This window comes from Citrus clementina, unplaced genomic scaffold (genome assembly GCF_000493195.1).
Source record: "Citrus clementina cultivar Clemenules unplaced genomic scaffold, Citrus_clementina_v1.0 scaffold_8, whole genome shotgun sequence".
NCBI classification, from domain to species: Eukaryota; Viridiplantae; Streptophyta; class Magnoliopsida; order Sapindales; family Rutaceae; genus Citrus; species Citrus x clementina.
In genome coordinates, this window is record NW_006262022.1 from 1,562,352 (window position 1) to 1,580,615 (window position 18,264).

The window sequence follows — 18,264 nt, forward strand, 5'->3', positions numbered from 1 at the left end:
CAAAGATGTCACATCCCGCACCTTACCAAAGTTGAAGCGAAAAGGATTGGAATTGCCGGAATCACCATTTGAGCTTTCATCAGATGAATTCTCATCCTTCGACTTGCCAAGCTGAAATGGAGGGAACGGTCCAGCTTTCTTGGCAAACACACTGAATCTTGGGTTCTTGACGATGAGCCTTGAACGGGGTGTTGTATTGAGCAAAAATGAATTGGAGCAAGTAAGCGTCGGGGCCATGAATTTTGGATATACAAACAGAGGATAACAATCAGAAGGACACTCTCCTTCTTCGATGCAGTTGCAGTTAAGTGTTTTGTTGTATACACAACAAATCTTTGGATTGCGTACAATCGAATTTGGCATTCATTGGGTTTTAATTTGCTTGGGAATCTTTGTTATGTGAGTTGTTGAACGTGTAATGTAATAATTTTCCTGCTAGTGCTGATGATTATTGATTATTGTGGAATTTATGATTGAAAGTGGCGGAGTGGATTGGTGAGTCAATGTGAAGTAACTTTTTTTTTTCTTTTGGCAGAGCAAATATTGTTTCTGGAAAGCAGTTAAACAGCTTTCTAATTCCGTGTCTAATGTGTTTTCAGAATGAATATTCTAAAAAAAAAATTGGCACTTACTTCACAAAAAGTTGTTCCAAGAAGATATGTAACTGGATTTACATTTATTGCTGTGTTTGGGAGCATGGAATCAGAACCTTAGAATTGGAAATTGAAACTGCAAATGCTATATAAAATAATTTTGCACGAGCAAGCTTCATGTTAAATTGCACTAACTCTAATTCATACCATGCATGCTTTCAGTTTATTATCAAATTTTTTATTAATTAATGTTAATTCTAAAACTTTATTATTATGTAATTTTTTAATAATAAATTTGTTTAAATTATTTTGTTGTATTTATGTATGTATTAGCTAAATAATTATTTTATAACTACAAATATAATGTAAATGCTTAGTAAAAACTGTTTTTGAAAAAAGTATTACCAAACACATATTTTTTATTTTATCATTTTCAACTGTGTCTACCAAACGCATATTACTGTTTTCAGTTTTTAAATATAGGATATATAAAATGATACCAGACGCATATTTAAATTCGAAATACAGCAACTGCAAAACACCATTTTCATTTTCATTTTTATTCTCAAAAAATACAAATTCAGAAACAATACCAAACGAGCCCTAAGACTTTCGAGAGTTGCCCAGACGGACTATTAATCAAAATTCGCGTACAGATCACGAAACACGATCTGGGCCAAAGATTTTAATACATAAACTGCTGTTTTTGCGTGTAATGTAGGCCATACGTCGTGAAAAATCATACCGTGTGTAACATGGCATGTCATGAAAAGTACGATGATTTATTAATTCCTTGTAATTGAACGAACTGAATATTATCTAGGTTTATGTTCAAGACTTCATCTGCACAATTTTGTAATGACGTTTGTAGGAAAGAATATAATGCCATCATAGGACGGTGTGAATTTGGGCTTTAATTTAAGCGTTGTGATAGTTCAAGGAGCAGTAATATTAAGACAGACAAATTTAGTAGAACATTGATAGATAGAGTGATAAATAGTTATCAATTTACTAACTTAATTAAAAACTAAAATAAATAAATGCCGGTTTATTATTGTTTTTATAAGCGCTGTGTCAATGTTCTACTTTAACATTTTTCTTGTCAATGCCTACAAAAAAAGTAGGGGAAAAAAAGAATGCTTTGATGTCACGATTCCAATGTAACTCCTAATATCAGAAGCTGGATCATTTTTAAAAGTCATTTTACTGACTTGACTCGACTTCATGGTTTTCCAATTTATAAATTGATGATAACTACAATTATATTATCATTATTATATTTTTTTTTACGGATTACAATTAAAGTCATTGATTTATAAAATAAAATATCTACTAGACCAGTGATCACTTTTGTTATATCACAACCAAAAGTTTCAACTTATATTAAGGTCCTCTTTGAGATTGAAGTTGGACAGTTGTAACTTAAAATCTGTACCACTGAAGTATTTGGTAAATATTAACTCCTATAACTTGAAAGTTGTCTTAAAAATTTTGTCAAAATTATTATTAAAAAATTATACTTACTACATACTATTAACTTTTGTTTCATAATTACAATCTTTTTTGTACAGCAACTGAACCTTTGAAGTTACAATACTTCAATTTCAAATAAGATCTAAGATATGTATCTTTACTAATATTAGTTTAAATGTCGGTTTATAAGGAATATCTATCCTATACATGTATGAGAAAGTTGATTTACTCCCACCCAATTATGGGAGGAGAGTAGGAGCTGTTATTGTACTTTTTTTGTAAATTTTTTTTAACAAAATTTGCTTTTAAAGTGTTATGGACCGAAATTGAATCTCTTCGATTTTCACCGATATGAATGGGCTCAAACCCTAAACCTTTTGTTCTATCACAAAAGATATTAATGCTGAACAACTTGCAAGCGAGAATATTTATCCTACTTTCTTTCACTTGTTAACCCTATAAATAGCCATCGAAACTTCTCAAATCTTCATCAGTTACCAACGATACATTTCCCTTTGTAGTAGAAAGAATTCCAAACCAAATGATGGGGTTAGCCCTAGCTCTGCCTTCCCGTGCACAAGACTTACCACAAGACTATGTCAATGCTCACAACGCAGCTAGAGCACAGGTTGGCGTTAACCCTTTGAAATGCGACGAGAGCATAGCTGCCTTTGCAAGAAGCTATGCTAGTCAACAAATTGCCAGCTGCAATCTTGTCCATTAAGGGACAGGCGTTACGGCGAGAACCTTGCGGGAGCTCGGGTAACCTTTCAGGTGCAGATGGATTGTGGGTGAGTGAAAAGGATGACTACGATTACAATTCTAATAGTTGCAACGCAGGCAAGGTGTGTGGGCACTATACGCATGTGGTTTGGAGGAACTCTGTTCGCATTGGGTGTGCAAAAGTGAGATGCAACAATGGAGGAACTTTCATTGGCTGCAACTATGCTTCCCCAGGCGACGTCGTGGGGCAGAAGCCTTACTAATTAATTTAATTAGTATACTTTTCTGCTGGAGAAAGGCATTTAAATAAGAGTTTATTTTGATGAATAAAGCTTTTTCTGTTGTCTGTATCGGTGGATAAAAAATAATTACAATTATATTATGTATAAGTCTGGAATTATGCTTTGCATAATGCTATTTTTGCTAGGGATTCATGTACCACGACCACTTTGCGAACTAAGAACTGACGACTCTATGTGTGTGTTTCTTCTATGAATATAGGCTTCATTAATTTGTTATCTCATTAGTTCTATTCTACGGCTGTTGCTTGTTGAACAAATTAGTCTGGCAAAAGTTAAATTGTAATTGCGCTTAAAATTTATTTTAATTATTTCTCTAATCACATGAAAGTGTCTGGCAAAAGTTAGATTGTAATTATGCTTAAAATTTATGTTAATTAATTCTCTAATCACATAAAAGTATCATCCCGTTATTTGTCTGATGAGTTACCATATACGAGTCCAAAATAAGTTCTAAGGTGCAAAATTAATATCTATCGTGACTGGTAATTAAGATTTATTGTTTTTGTTTATATTAAGTAATACTAATCACATTCATAATTTTGTTAAAAGAAGAGATATGTTTAAGTTTAAATTTTGGATGAGGAATGTTTTCTGATCTAAACTTTTATCTGAGTAAATACACTCATATGATTGATAGTTAACAAATAAGAATGTAATAATTACATAAATCATGATTATACATGAATAAAAATGTATATGTGTCAAAAAAAATCTTCAAAGATTTTAAATTTGAGGATTTTGACAAAATCCACATTCGATGATGTTCTCTTCTTTGGCATCTTTGCAGCCTTATTTATATGGTCAATGTGCATTGTTTCAGCATCTTTATTTTTTCTTATTATTACTTTTTATTCTGGTTATCTCCTTGGCATCTCTAAAATATGGCTATATCTGCACTCTATTTAATTAGCTCAAAACAATCAATATGTAGGTTTAGATTGATCTCTCCAACTTCATGGAACATGATTTTTATTTAATGGTGAATGACACTTATATCTCTCATAAAAACGGTTTTTAGCACTTAGCTAGATCTCTTATAAATTTTTGATAGATCAATTTATTTTTTATGTTATTAAAACATTTAAAAGAAAAAAATAAATTGTTAATAGGTACATGCTCGTCACCTTAATTTTACCTCAATATGGATTAATATATTAGCCAACAAAAAGATCATATATTGAATTTAATAAAGATAAGTAGACCGACAATAGTGCATAATCAAGCAAAGACTAGCGACACATGCAAGTGCCTTGACCAAAGACATTATTACAATAGCAGATTTAATGTCGTGAATTTTGAGAATGACATTGCGACATATACTTAATTTATTGTTTAAACTCTTAATTTGCAGAAACGGAGTAGATCTTAATTAACTTAATCAGCTTAGTAAGGTTTCTGCCCAATATAATTGCCCGGAGGATCATAGCTGCAAGTGACAAACCACCAGCCATTGCTACATTGAACCCTAGCACATCCAACACGAATAGAATTGCGCCAAACCACCTGAGTATAGTGCCCACACACCTTGCCTGCAGCGCAAGTATTGGTGCTGTAGTTATAGTTAGCTTTCTCCGCCACCCACAAGCTCACGGCAGCTGTGCCGGTAAACGTGCCGCTGCCTTTGGCTAGGTTTTCACCATATGGTCCGCCAGAATGAACAAGATTGCAATCAGCAATTCTGGAGTTAGAATAGTTTTGAGCATATGCTGCAACTGTGTCGTTCCATATGATGTTGGGGACGTATACTGCTGCTCGAGCTGAATTGTGAGCATCAAGGTAGTCTTGAGGCGAGTTTTGGGCATGAGAAGTTTGAATCAATAGGGCCAATGACCCCATGAAACAAATTGCTAGAGCTAGTGAAATGCTAGACATCTTCATTTTGTTGGCTTCCTGCTATAATTAGCTTGTTTGATGATATTTGATGGATGCTATATGAAGTGTATTTATAGAGAAACTAAAGGAAATGTATAATCTTAAAGTTGCATCAGTTGTGATTGTTTTAAGCAAACCCAAATGAGGAAAACGTCCCCCTTGGACATTATAACTTTTTGGAAATGATAAACTACACTACTAAATGGTGCATCGATCGAAGTGAGTTACATGCATTTTCTTCCATTTTTCCTAAATAAGCAAGAAGTAATTTAAGGTGAGAAAAATTTTCCTATATGGGATTAAAATTCAGGACAATTTGACAACAATATAAACACACTATTATAATATTGTCAAACAGTTTATAATATTGTAAAAATATGTCCATATCATTATCAACGTATCTCAGACTCAAAAAAGATTAGAATGCTATATCAGATCCCCGCTTTTTGAGAGTGAAATGTTAATTGAAAAATAAATTACCATATATATAACAAGGCAACCTTAATAATAATGAATGTATTATAACCATTAATGAAGATATACAATTAATTGGCCTATTGTTACCATTTGTATGGCGGGGAATTACGACAGGACCATGGTTTATAATTAAAATTTATCATGTGTGAATATCTATATTTTTTAAGAGTATTGATATATTTATAAAATTAGGATATAAATTTATACTCCAACTTTGTAGGCAGGTCATTACTCTTTATTAATTTATATTAAGACTTTTGTTTTCTTATCCAAACAGATTGAGGCCTTTTCATGAGAGGCCAATTAAACTTATATCAATCAATCCATTAAAATAAAAAATAAATATGGTAAAAAAGACAAGTTGGGGCCTTGTTTGTTCTCAACTTCTCTTCTTTCTCTCTTTTAAGTCTATTTGCTACTTTTCGACGTTTGTAAGTTATAAGCACACTTGTTTATTTTATACCTATTAGAACTTCAAATAACTTACATATACCTCCATGTTATAATTATTTGTTATTAGTCAATGCCTCGGGAACATCATTTTTTAAAACTTATTTTCATTTGTAAAATATGCTATTAATTTTAGTTTTCTGGTTAGCATGAAGATGAGAAAGGATAAAAATGGGTGTGAGAGACACCATGGTACACGGGACCGTGTGAGATATTCAATTGCCGAAAATGACCGACATTAATTCAGCAAATAAGGCCATATTATATCACCCAAAAAAAATAAGTTTCAGAAATTTCATAGTACCCATTGAATAAAATGATAGTCATATTTCAGATATAAGGTGATTTGCAATTCCTCTTATAATTAAGGGTGGGCACGGTTCGGTCCAGTTCGATCCGGTTCGGTCCGGATCGAAATTAAGCAGAACCGATTTAAATCGGTTATTTTATAAAAAGAACCAAATAAGAACCGAACTCAATAAAAACCGAATATAAATTGATCTTTTCGGATCGGTTCGGTTTTTTCGGTTTTAGGCCTATTGGGGCTATTTTGAAATTCTAAATTTTTAGCCCATTAGGCCTCATGAATGTAATAATTTTTTTCAACAATTAATTTATCCTAATTTCATTACAAATATTAACAATAAATACAAAGTATTCAAAACATATTTTATCACTAATATCTCACTAACTAATAATAAGGTACTTACAAAATATGAAATATTAAGATTTCAAAATACATAATCAAACTCCAATACTCCATCTACATAAACATAATGTTGTAAAGACAAATAAAAATAACAACAATTAAAACTTACAACACAAAATAAAAAGAAAATTTGGAAACAAACACCAACAACAATTTTTAAATATATATATACCCGTAATCGTGTGTGTGCATACCTATTTTAGTTATCTTTCGCAACCAATTAAAATTTAACAAGTGTCTATTTAAATAAAATTCCAAGAATAACCCGGTTTTTCGGTTCAGCTGAGTGAACCGAATACCAAACCTGCATTTCAATTTTTTTTATAAACCATATATTTTGGTTATTTTTTAAAATTAAAATCGGTCCGAACGGAACAGTTCGGTTTGGTTCGATTTTCTCTAGTGCACGGTTTTTTTGCTCACCCCTACTTATAACAATAGTTCGATAATGGGATACGAATCCAATTCTAATAAGCCAATGTTAATGGGCAATAACTAGAATTATCACTGATTTTTTTTTATGCAGTAAAAAATTTAAAGTATAAAAAAAGTACGTAGTACTTCAAAGGTTGAAAAGTAAGAATAAGACTTAAAGATGATAAAATAAGTTGGTCTTTCTTTTAAATTTTAATTTTAAGTTTGTTTAAATGAATTGATCATTAAGATAAAAGGTTGCTGCCTTCATAATTTGAGGGTAGCAATTCGAGTGGGCACAAAGTATTGTGAGGGATAAATTCCTTCCTTAATTATGATAAATATAAATTATGTCAAAGTCATGGTTGGCACCACCTTTCTAGATGGGTGGTGCCAAACCATTAACATTTTCCAAATGGCCACCAAATTGAGGTCCAATGAGGTGCCGCCCAAGGGAAAAAAAATAGGGAAAGGTACAACTAAGTTTGAAGGATGCAAAAGGCTTTGACAAGGAAGAAGAAAGAAGAAGGAAGAAAAAAGATAAAAAAAGATAAAAACGGCTGAAAAAATAACAATAAAATAATAATAAAATATTTAAATAAATAGAAAATGAAGAGAGAATGAAGCCTATAAATAGAGACTTCATTCCGCTCTTCAATCATCCCATTCTTCAATTTTCAATCTCTTGTGAGAGAGGAAAAATTAAGAGTTCTAATACTCTTGTGTAATTAGTGAGTGAGAGATTGAGTGTATTGGGGTTCTAGGAAGTGAGCAAAAATATTACAATACTTGTAATCCTCATATCACTAGTAAAATATTTTCCTTCTTTCTTCGCCCGTGGACGTAGGCTAAAAGTTGAACCACGTAATTTTCTAGTGTCCTCTTTCTGCTTGTTATTTATTTTCTTCCAATTTCATTTTAGCTGCAGCTCTACTTTACCCATCAATTTCATAATAGTGGTATCAGAGCTACTGGTTGTATTTTTTAGAATCGGTGATACTATTCACGTATACGGCATTGTTCACGTATACGGCACTGTTCATGTATACGGTACTATTCACGTATATAGTTTCTGTTCACGTGAAACAGTGGGAGCCGATCCTAGCAAAGTTAGTTTTTTGGTGAAAAACGATGGCGGCAAAATACGAAATTGAGAAGTTCAATGGAAATAATTTTTCGTTGTGGAAAATAAATATAAAAGTTGTATTGAGGAAAAATAATTACTTGGCAGCAATTGGAGAAAAGTCCATGGAGATAACTGATGACAAGTGGAACGAGATAGACGACAACGCCATTTTTTATCTACACTTAGCACTTGCGGACGGAGTATTATCTAGTGTGGCAGAGAAAAAGACAGCAAAAGAAATATGGTATACTCTCACAAAATTATATGAGGCCAAATCATTACACAACAACATATTCTTAAAAATGAGACTTTATACTCTTCGAATGGCGGAATCTACATCGGTGATCGACCGCATCAACACATTGAAAACTCTATTTTCACAACTCACAATGTTGAGTCATAAAATAGAAGAAAATGAACGTGCAGAGCTTCTATTTCAAAGTTTACCAGATTCGTATGATCAATTCATCATCAATCTAACTAAGTTCGCAACAAGTAGAAGTACTATCAGTGACGAGAGGGAGATCAACGGAACGTGACCCCAGTAGAAGTCACAATCATGGTAGGTTAAAATCAAGAAGTAAAAAAAATGTCAAATGTTATAATTGTGGCAAAAAATGGCACTTCAAGAAAGAGTGTTGGAGTAACCAGAAGAGAAAAGATGGCAAAGAACCTGAGTCATCAAATGCTTAAGGATGTGTAGCAAGTATCTTAGATGATGACGAAATTCTCTACAGCGAGGCAATAACTGTTTCAGAAGACAAAAAACGGCTATCTGACTTCTGGTTTACGGTAGCATACACTCCTCAACAAAATGGAGTGGCAGAGCGGATGAACAGAACTCTTACAGAAATGATAAGAGCTATGTTGATGACTGTTGCTCTACCCAATTCATTCTGGGTAGAAGCAACTAAAACTGCCTGTTATATAGTAAATCAGTCGCCATCCACAGCAATTGGGCTGAAGACAATGATGGAGATGTGGACTGGAAGCCAGCTGATTATTCATACCTACATGTATTTGGATGTTCTGTGTATGTGATGTACAATGCCTAAGAAATAACAAAGTTAGATTCAAAATTTAAGAAGTGTATCTTCTTGAGGTATGATGATGGAGTAAATGGGTATCGTCTGTGGGACCCCACTACCTACAAGATCGTCATCAGCAAAGATGTTATATTTGTAGAAGATTAACTGCAAAGGAGGGATGAAGATGATAGCACTGTAAAAAAAAAGTTAAAAATTGTACCAGTATATATGAAAATTAATATGGAAAATAGAGAACTTAGTTTGCAGGTTGAGCAAATCTCTATACGGTCTCAAACAGGTGCCGAGATATTGGTATAAGAGATTTAATTCCTCCATCACGAGCCTTGAATATAACAGACTCAGTTCAGATCATTGTGTATATTATAAAAGGTTTGAAGATAATGATTTCATTATTCTATTGTTGTATGTGGATGATATGTTGGTAGCATACCCCAATAAAAATCGAATCCAAGAATTAAAGGCACAGTTGGCTAGGGAGTTTGAAATGAAGGACTTGGGACCACCAAACAAGATTCTAGGGATGCAAATTCACCAAGACATAAATAATAGAAAGATTTGACTTTCTAAAAATAACCACTTGAAAAAAATCTTGTGGCGCTTCAACATGCAAGACTGTAAGCTAATTTCTACCCCACTTCATGTTAATTTCAAATTATTCTCAAGTATGTGTCTTAACAATGAAGCAGAGGGGAATGAGATATCTCGAGTACTGTATGCATCAGTAGTGGGAAATTGTGAAAAGGATTGGACAAGCAGACATTGCACAAGCAACTGGAGCAATCAGTCGATACATGGTGAATCCTGGTGGAGAGTATTGAAAAACTGTGAAGAGGATTCTGAGATACATTAAAGGAACCTCCAATGTTGCATTATGTTATGAAGGATCAAAATTTACTGTCAGGGGCTACGTAGATTCAGATTTTACATGAGACCTTGATAAAAGGAAATCCACTACTGGTTATATGTTTACACTTGCGGGAGGAGCTATAAGCTGGGTTTCAAAACTGCAGATAGTTATAGCTTTATTTACAACAGAAGCAGAATATATGGCAGGTAAAAAAGTTTGCAAGGAAGCTATTTGGATACAAAGGTTATTGGAGGAGCTCGGGCAAAAATAACAGAAAATTCATGTGTTTTGTGACAATCAAAGTGCCTTGCACATTGTAAGGAATCCAGCCTTTCATTTCAGGACAAAGCATATATGTATTCAATATCACTTCGTTCGAGAAGTAGTGGAAGACGGAAGTGTGGATTTACAGAAAATCTATATGAAGGAGAACCTAGCATATGTTATGACCAAGCGAATCAATACTGACAAGTTTGTATGAAGTAGATCCTTTTATGACTTAGCAGAAACATAAACAACATGACTGAGGTGAAACAGAAAGGATGGTGTGGAGATTGATTGATTCTCAATCAAATCTCCAAGTGGGAGAATATCAAAGTCATGGTTGGCACCACCTTTCTAAATGGGTGGTGCCAAACCATTAACATTTTCAAAATGGCCACCCAAATTGAAGTCCAATGAGGTGCCGCCCAAGGGAAAAAAAATAGGGAAAGGTACAACAAAGTTTGAAGGATGCAAAAGGCTTTGACAAGGAAGAAGAAAGAAGAAGGAAGAAAAAAGATAAAAAAAGATAAAAACGGCTGAAAAAATAACAATAAAATAATAATAAAATATTTAAATAAATAGAAAATGAAAAGGGAATGAAGCCTATAAATAGAGACTTCATTCCGCTCTTCAATTATCCCATTCTTCAGTTTTCAATCTTTTGTGAGAGAGGAAAAATTAAGAGTTCTAATACTCTTGTATAATTAGTGAGTGAGAGATTGAGTGTATTGGGGTTCTAGGAAGTGAGCCAAAATATTACAATACTTGTAATCCTTATATTACTAGTGAAATATTTTCCTTCTGTCTTTGCCAGTGGACGTAGGCTAAAAGCTGAATCACGAAATTTTCTGGTGTCCTATTTCTACTTGTTCTTTATTTTTTTTTCCTATTTCATTTTAACTGCGACCCTACTTCACCCATCAATTTTCTAACAAATTATAATTGAGTGGAGATAATTTCTCCCTTATGAAATGTAATATGAGTTTAAAAATGTATTGGTGTAAGACATAGATAAATATATTGCGTGTGCTTGACATTTCATGGAAAGGCCTTGCATCTCTTTCGGTAACAAAATAACATTGTTTGAAGCCAACAAATAATAACCTCATGCTAGAGCTTCTAGTATATGTGATTTTTATGTTATTGCATACTCAAGTTTATTAAATCACTACTTCGTCCTCATTGTTGGCTTGGCCCTCTCAATTTTTCTATTTTTATAAGTCCATTGAACAAAAAAAATGTTTCCTACATAGATCCCAGTCAAAAGTAACTAATCATAAGATTAGAGTAACTAATTATAAGACTATGTGCATTTTTTCTTTATTTGCGCCCCAAAAATTTGTAATTATAAGCAGCTTCATTCCCTTGCAAATTAATGAATCGATACAAAAGTCCAGACTAAAACTAGTGGTGGGACAAAAAAATTTAGAAACGATAAGGGATTGATAGAAATTTAGCCAACTTTATGTAATTGTTTTTCCAACTTCTTACAAATGTCAACTCCTTCCTCAGCAGTTTAATTTTTCACCTGTTAATATCTACCAAATGTTAACACTATACACTGTGCCCATTGTCAGTTACATAACCTAAAGAGTTTATTTATTTATTTTATTAATATATTAGTTAAAATTTACACGTAATAGGGAAATGGAAAACTTACTATGGTATCACAGCTAGTGGAGAAGTTAAAGTCTTTGGTACTTTTTTTTTTATGCAAACCACTTTAATAGTGGGGGGTTAGGCGGGACCCCTACCTGTCGCTTAAAACAGATAATGAAAGATATAAGGAGGGGGACATAAACCAAAACCTTCAATCAAGAGAAATAAATACAATAGTAAAAGAAAAGATTATGGCATAATCTAACATAAGAATCATAATAAAAATGACTAATATAGATGGTGATAATATTTCTTACGATACTTGCGACCGACAAGTAATTTAATGCCTTTTTTTCAATTGACCAGCAATGCTAAAATTAGGGTAAAGTCAATTCTCTCAAAATACTCTGGTGCAAACATAAAGTCTTTGGTACTTAGGTATACTAGAGAGCACTACTTTAAACCAATCATTAAAAATATTCATAAACACACGATAAGTAATTCATAAATAAATATTAGTGCTCTAGGAGCAACAAACACTTTTTGTTATGCCTATACTTTAAACAATCATGAAAAAATTTTACACACACGTGCCAAATAATGGATAGACAAGAATCAATGCTCTAGGAGCAACAAAGACTCTCTCCAACTAGTGATTATGAAATGTATATTCTAATTTTCTAATCCAATACTAGTTAACATATTTTATCAAGAAAAATTTTGAAATCCTCACACTGTTTATATTCATTTGCCTAATAAATTTTTACTACGCGTATACTTATTCTCACGTGATTTATTGAAAAGTTTCATGTGATTTGTACTTAAGAATCTCTCTCTATCGGGGAAAATAGTCAAAACACTATTCATCTTCTTTATCTTTTTAATTATTCATGCCTTGTATAAGGACAAAGTCCATTCAATATAACTTACGGGTCTAATCACTCATCCATTCCTTTATTTTTCTTTTTTAATTTCATATTTGTTTTTCAAATCCGGACGCAACAAGCAATTCAATCCATCTAGAGATGTGATCCTGCTGGTTTATGACCATGTCTAATTAATTTTCCTGAAGTATTAGAGTATTCCTAAAGAGATCATTTATTTGTAATCAATTTAATCTTAACCTTATAATTTAAATTCTAAATGCCACGTGCTCAAGGAAAAAATTAGGTTACGAAAGGATCCAAATCCATATATAATAGACATTTTCAAAAATCATGTCAGTTATTAATTGAATATAGTTGAACAAGCTGATTTTAAAGGCATTTAACTCTGGTTTATTAATCAGTTTCCGTGTTGACTAGGATCGGTTCACGTCAGTTTCGGAATTTTAATTAGGAAGAAGATATGGCATTCTTAGAAGTAAAAGATAAAGTGTCTTGTACTTAATTATAAGAGAATAATTTAAAAATTAAATAATTTGATAAGTAAGATTTAGTTGGTTTTTTGGTCTAACAATTGTTTTTAAATAATAAGCATTTGTCCTGAATACGCTCCAATTTTTCCAGACGAAAAAGTGGAAAATCTACGACGTGTAATCATGTGGGGATAATAAATTCATTCATTAAGAAAGTAACAAAAAGAGCTTAATTAATTTGTCCAAATACTAGACTCAGTCAATTTGATTAGTGAAGGCGCCGCAAATTTTATCTTCAATTTTTTCCTTTTGAATATCCCACCATATACGAGTCTTGAACTAATAAGTTTTCCACATCATTTCCTTATATAAACCTCTATACACAAGCAAAATTTTTCATTCATAACCTAAGCAGCTAAGCCTTCTCATTAATTAAGTCACAGCGTAATGTCTAACATTTCACTAGCAATCTTATGTCTTGTGGCCCTAGCTACAACCCAATTGTCCTCTGCCCAAAATTCACAACAAGACTATCTCAGAGCTCACAATGAAGCTCGTGCTAGCGTCCGCGTTGGACCGATGAGATGGGACAACAAGGTAGCGGCTTACGCTCAAAACTATGCCAATCAACGTAAAGGTGACTGCAGATTGGTGCACTCCGGTGGACCATACGGTGAGAACTTAGCATGGAGCAGCGGTGACCTCACCGGTACGGCGGCCGTGAAGCTCTGGGTGGATGAGAGACCAAAGTACAACTACAACTCAAATACTTGTGTTGGTGGGGAGTGTAGACACTATACTCAAGTTGTGTGGCGCAATTCTGTGCGTTTAGGTTGTGCTAGAGTGAAGTGCAACAACAATCGTGGCACGTTTGTCATTTGCAGCTATGATCCTCCAGGCAACGTTGCTGGTAAACGGCCTTACTAATTAATACATATATATGTATATATAAAGAACTTACCTAAATCCTCTAAGCAAGTATGAGCATACAGGGATTTGTGTTTTATGATGAATAAGCCATGTATTGGTAGGTATCAGAAAATAATAAAACATGTTGTGTGATCGATTTTCCACTACATGCGAGATCACTTCCATTTACAGCAATAAATCAGTGATGCATATAATTCTTTTAACATATGCCATCAGTCTATTTATGAATCTCAACCACTCAAAAGTATTCTAATCTCAAGATCTATAATTGCTGTATAAACTTATGTAATTTATTATTAAGGGACTTAATTATCATTTCCTTATGGTAAATAATAACTAATACGGGTAAATTGCATCTAATAAAAATTTCTTGTGTGATCTCAAGGGCCTTGATTGATGAGATGCCCCTATAATCCTTACAATTTGAGTCAATTATTCAATTAGTCCTTATATTTATAAACCTTATCGAAAAGGTCTCTATAACTCTATTTCCATTAAAATATATCTACCTCACTTCTCTCTATTTGTTAACTGTTATATGTCCAACTTACTAGAATTTCAAATTATATTACACAAAAATATTATTTACACTTAAGAAGTTTATTTAACACCTATTAAAGTAAAGAAATGAGTATTTTGAATAATTATAATTAAAAGATACATAGAGTAACTGAGTAATTAGCCTAAACCCTGAAAATTAAAGGGGAATTTACCCTTACCAAAGTGCCACTAAGTTTTATTTATCTTGTATTGTTAGAAATTTCGTTTGAAAAATTTTCGACCATACAATTCCTGAATGATTTTCACACCATTCCCCATATAAACCTCTTATACACAAGCAAGCAGTTCCACCCATTACCTAAGCTCTTTCTTTCCCATTTCCATCGGATAAGCGAAATTAAAACAGTAATCACCATAATGCCAAGAACTTCACCAGCAATTTTTTGCCTCTTAGCCCTAGCTACAATCCATCTCTCCTCTGCCCACAATAAACCTCAAGACTACCTCAAAGCTCACAACGAGGCTCGTGCTAGTGTTGGCGTTGGCCCGATGTCATGGGACTACAAATTGGCGGATTATTCACATAAACATGCACAAAAACTTAAGGGTAACTGCAATTCAAAGAAAACTCAAGTTAGCAAATACAGTGAGACAATTGCATGGAGCAGCCAGGGCGAGCTTACCGCCGCCGAGTATGTGAAGATCTGTATGGATGGGAAGCCATTATACGACCACAACTCTAATACTTGTGCTATTAATGGTACGAAATGCGCAGTCTATACTCAAGTTGTGTGGCGCAATTCTGTGCGTTTAGGTTGTGCTAAAGAGAGGTGCAATAAAAATGGCACCCACAACTTTGTCATTTGCAACTACGATCCCCCAGGCAACGTTTTTGGTCAACGTCCTTACTAGTGGATCATAAAGAAACTTTCCTCTATAAATGAGACCAGAGGGCTATGCATGAATAAGTCATGCCGGTGGCAGATATCCGAGAACAATAAATCAAGCTATGTGTTCGCTTCCATTTACCAAAAGTAATAAAAAAATTAACGTAAAATTTCTCTTTTGATTGTCAAATTATGATTTACCTAACTACCATGGATGCAAGATATTAATAGATTAATTATCCCTGATTAGACCTTGAATGGGAAAATTCTTTAATTTTGTTGTGCATGAAAATGTAGAGAGTGAGATGTGAGGGGAAAAATTAAAAAAAAAAATCAAAACATTTAGGAACATGAAACTTGCCGTGGAGCTACTGCTAAGACTTTGCAAGTAGTTTTTCTTTTCTTTTTTTGGGTTGGGGTGTTTGAAATCTCGGCTATAAGATAAGATGGATTTTCCACACGGAGCTTAGACATTTAGAAATTTTTACCATAAATTAATAAATAAATTGATTATTTGGTTACCAATCATAACTTTGAGCAAAATTTAGTTTTTCGGTAGAACCAGTAGCAGAACCACAAGCTTTGATACAGTGACTAATTTATTTTAAAGAAAACCAATAGGGTCAAAGTATAATAAAGAAAATTTTAAACGTTAAATTTATGAGAGACATAATACTCATTCTGTTTTCTCTTTTAAAGAAATGACTATTAATGAGGGCAAAAATGTAAATATGTGTAATTTTGAGGATGAAATTTATAATATTGTAAACTTTTACAAAGGTATTATATGAAAAAAAAAATTATATGGCTCGAGGGTCCATCAAACACACTGTCAAAAATTAACTTGCAAGAAAAGGATTTCCATTTGGATCATGAACTTATATGCCTATTTAATTTTAGTTTTTTAGTAGGATTGTAATAATTTATCATGCCTTGCAACTACCATCCATGATAATCTATCATTATATATATATATATATATATATATATATATATATATATATATATATAAATTCACCGCAGTTATACCGATTATATGTGCAACATGATGATTTATTCTTTAATAAATACTCGACGTGGTGTCAACTTTGATATAAATTTAGGCTCTCATATGTTGTACTTAGACATTTATGGTTTATATCAGATTTCAAACAAAAATCTAATTATTTTAAAATTAGATTTAATTAAGTAGACCTATTTTTATTTTATATATATATTAGATAATTAGAAATTACTTTTGAAGAAATTTTCGACCGTTCGATTCTTGAATGATTTCCCACACCATTCCCTATATAAACTACTTGTACACAAGCAAAAGTTTTCTTCCCTAACCTATCTAACAAGCTTTCTCTCCTTCCTATAATTCTATCAAATAAGCTAAATCGACCCCACAAGTAATGTCACCCATTAATTCACTAGCAATTTTCCATCTCGTAGTCCTAGCTGCAAGAATCCATCTCTCCTCAGCCAACAATGCAACTCAGCAACGGTACGTCCACCTTCATAATGAAGCTCGTCGTAATGTTGGCATTGGCATAGGCATGACATGGGACAAGACGTTGGACGATCATGCACATAGCTATGCACAAAAACTTAAAGTTGACTGCATAATTGAACACTCAGTTAGCCATTACGGTGAGAACCTTGCATGGGCTGACTACGACTTTACCGTCGATCACATCGTGAAGATGTGGGTGGATGAGAAACAATTTTACGACTACAACTCTAATACTTGTGCTCCTAATCAGATGTGCGGACACTATACTCAAGTTGTGTGGCGCAAATCTGTGCGTTTGGGTTGTGCTAAAGAGCGGTGTAACAATAGTCATCAACTCATTGCCATCTGCAACTATGATCCTCCAGGCAACGCTGCTGGTGAACGACCTTTCTAATTGATAAAAACAGCTTTCCTAAATCCTCCAAGCAAGTACGAGATTAGAGGGATTTGTGTTTTATAATGTTTTAGTCGTGTGTTGGTAGATATCCATAAAAAATAAAATCAAGTTACGTGATCTTTTTTACGTTGTACGGGAGCCCACTTCAATTTACAGCAATAAATAAGCGGTACATTTCTCTTTTAAAGTTATTTAGATTATTAAATCTCTTCAATTTTTTAGCTTAATACAAATTAATTAGAAAACAACTCATTGCCGGTTGAGTGGTGAACAAATCCTCATTTCAATTTTTAGGTATGCTCTAACAATTTCATTGTACCATTGACGAAATCTTTTTTCTTCATTTTGTTTGATGTATCTTCATTTTAATTTATTGGGTTGCAATAATTTTTACCTTTACGTCAAAGCTATTTAAAAGAAAGAAAATAATAGAATCAAGCATAAGTATAAACGTTAAAGTAAGTTCAGTGAGTCTATTAACAATATAGTGGTTCTAGTTGGTTTTAGAAAGCAAAAGATTATAGTTAATTTTGCCTGACAAGATGGAGAGTTTTGATCAATTAGTAAGGTTATGTATTATCATAGTTGCCTTGGGGATCGTAGCTATAGATGACAAAGGTTCCACCGTTTTTGCACCTAATTCGAGCACAGCCTTTTTTTTTTAATACTGATTAAACATCAGATTACTGCATTACACAGATATTTACAACAACTACTATTATAGCATATATATTACACTGATAATTACAATCAGATATACATGATTGGGACTTACATTATTACATTGAATTCTGTG

At 33.1% G+C, this 18,264-nt stretch overlaps 4 protein-coding genes and 1 pseudogene across 4 annotated transcripts; 4 read left to right on the top strand and 1 right to left on the bottom strand.

The window, feature by feature from the left end:
- The first annotated feature begins 2,607 nt into the window (after positions 1-2,607).
- Positions 2,608-3,052, top strand: LOC112096095 (annotated as a pseudogene).
- Positions 3,053-4,474: 1,422 nt separating this feature from the next.
- On the bottom strand, positions 4,475-4,969 carry LOC18034185 (pathogenesis-related protein PR-1 type). Its single transcript, XM_006422655.1, has one exon. It carries the CDS (start codon positions 4,967-4,969, stop codon positions 4,475-4,477), a length of 495 nt encoding a protein of 164 aa, XP_006422718.1.
- An 8,647-nt stretch (positions 4,970-13,616) lies between these two features.
- LOC18033740 (pathogenesis-related protein 1) lies at positions 13,617-14,348 on the top strand. The gene has a single exon (XM_006422656.2). The coding sequence runs from the start codon at positions 13,703-13,705 to the stop codon at positions 14,180-14,182; it is 480 nt and encodes a 159-aa protein (XP_006422719.1). The 5' UTR covers positions 13,617-13,702; the 3' UTR covers positions 14,183-14,348.
- A 675-nt stretch (positions 14,349-15,023) lies between these two features.
- Positions 15,024-15,804, top strand: LOC18034494 (pathogenesis-related protein 1B). Its single transcript, XM_006422657.2, has one exon. It carries the CDS (start codon positions 15,104-15,106, stop codon positions 15,596-15,598), a length of 495 nt encoding a protein of 164 aa, XP_006422720.1. The 5' UTR covers positions 15,024-15,103; the 3' UTR covers positions 15,599-15,804.
- Positions 15,805-16,911: 1,107 nt separating this feature from the next.
- LOC18034093 (pathogenesis-related protein 1A) lies at positions 16,912-17,631 on the top strand. Its single transcript, XM_006422658.2, has one exon. It carries the CDS (start codon positions 16,971-16,973, stop codon positions 17,463-17,465), a length of 495 nt encoding a protein of 164 aa, XP_006422721.2. The 5' UTR covers positions 16,912-16,970; the 3' UTR covers positions 17,466-17,631.
- The last annotated feature ends 633 nt before the right edge of the window (positions 17,632-18,264 follow it).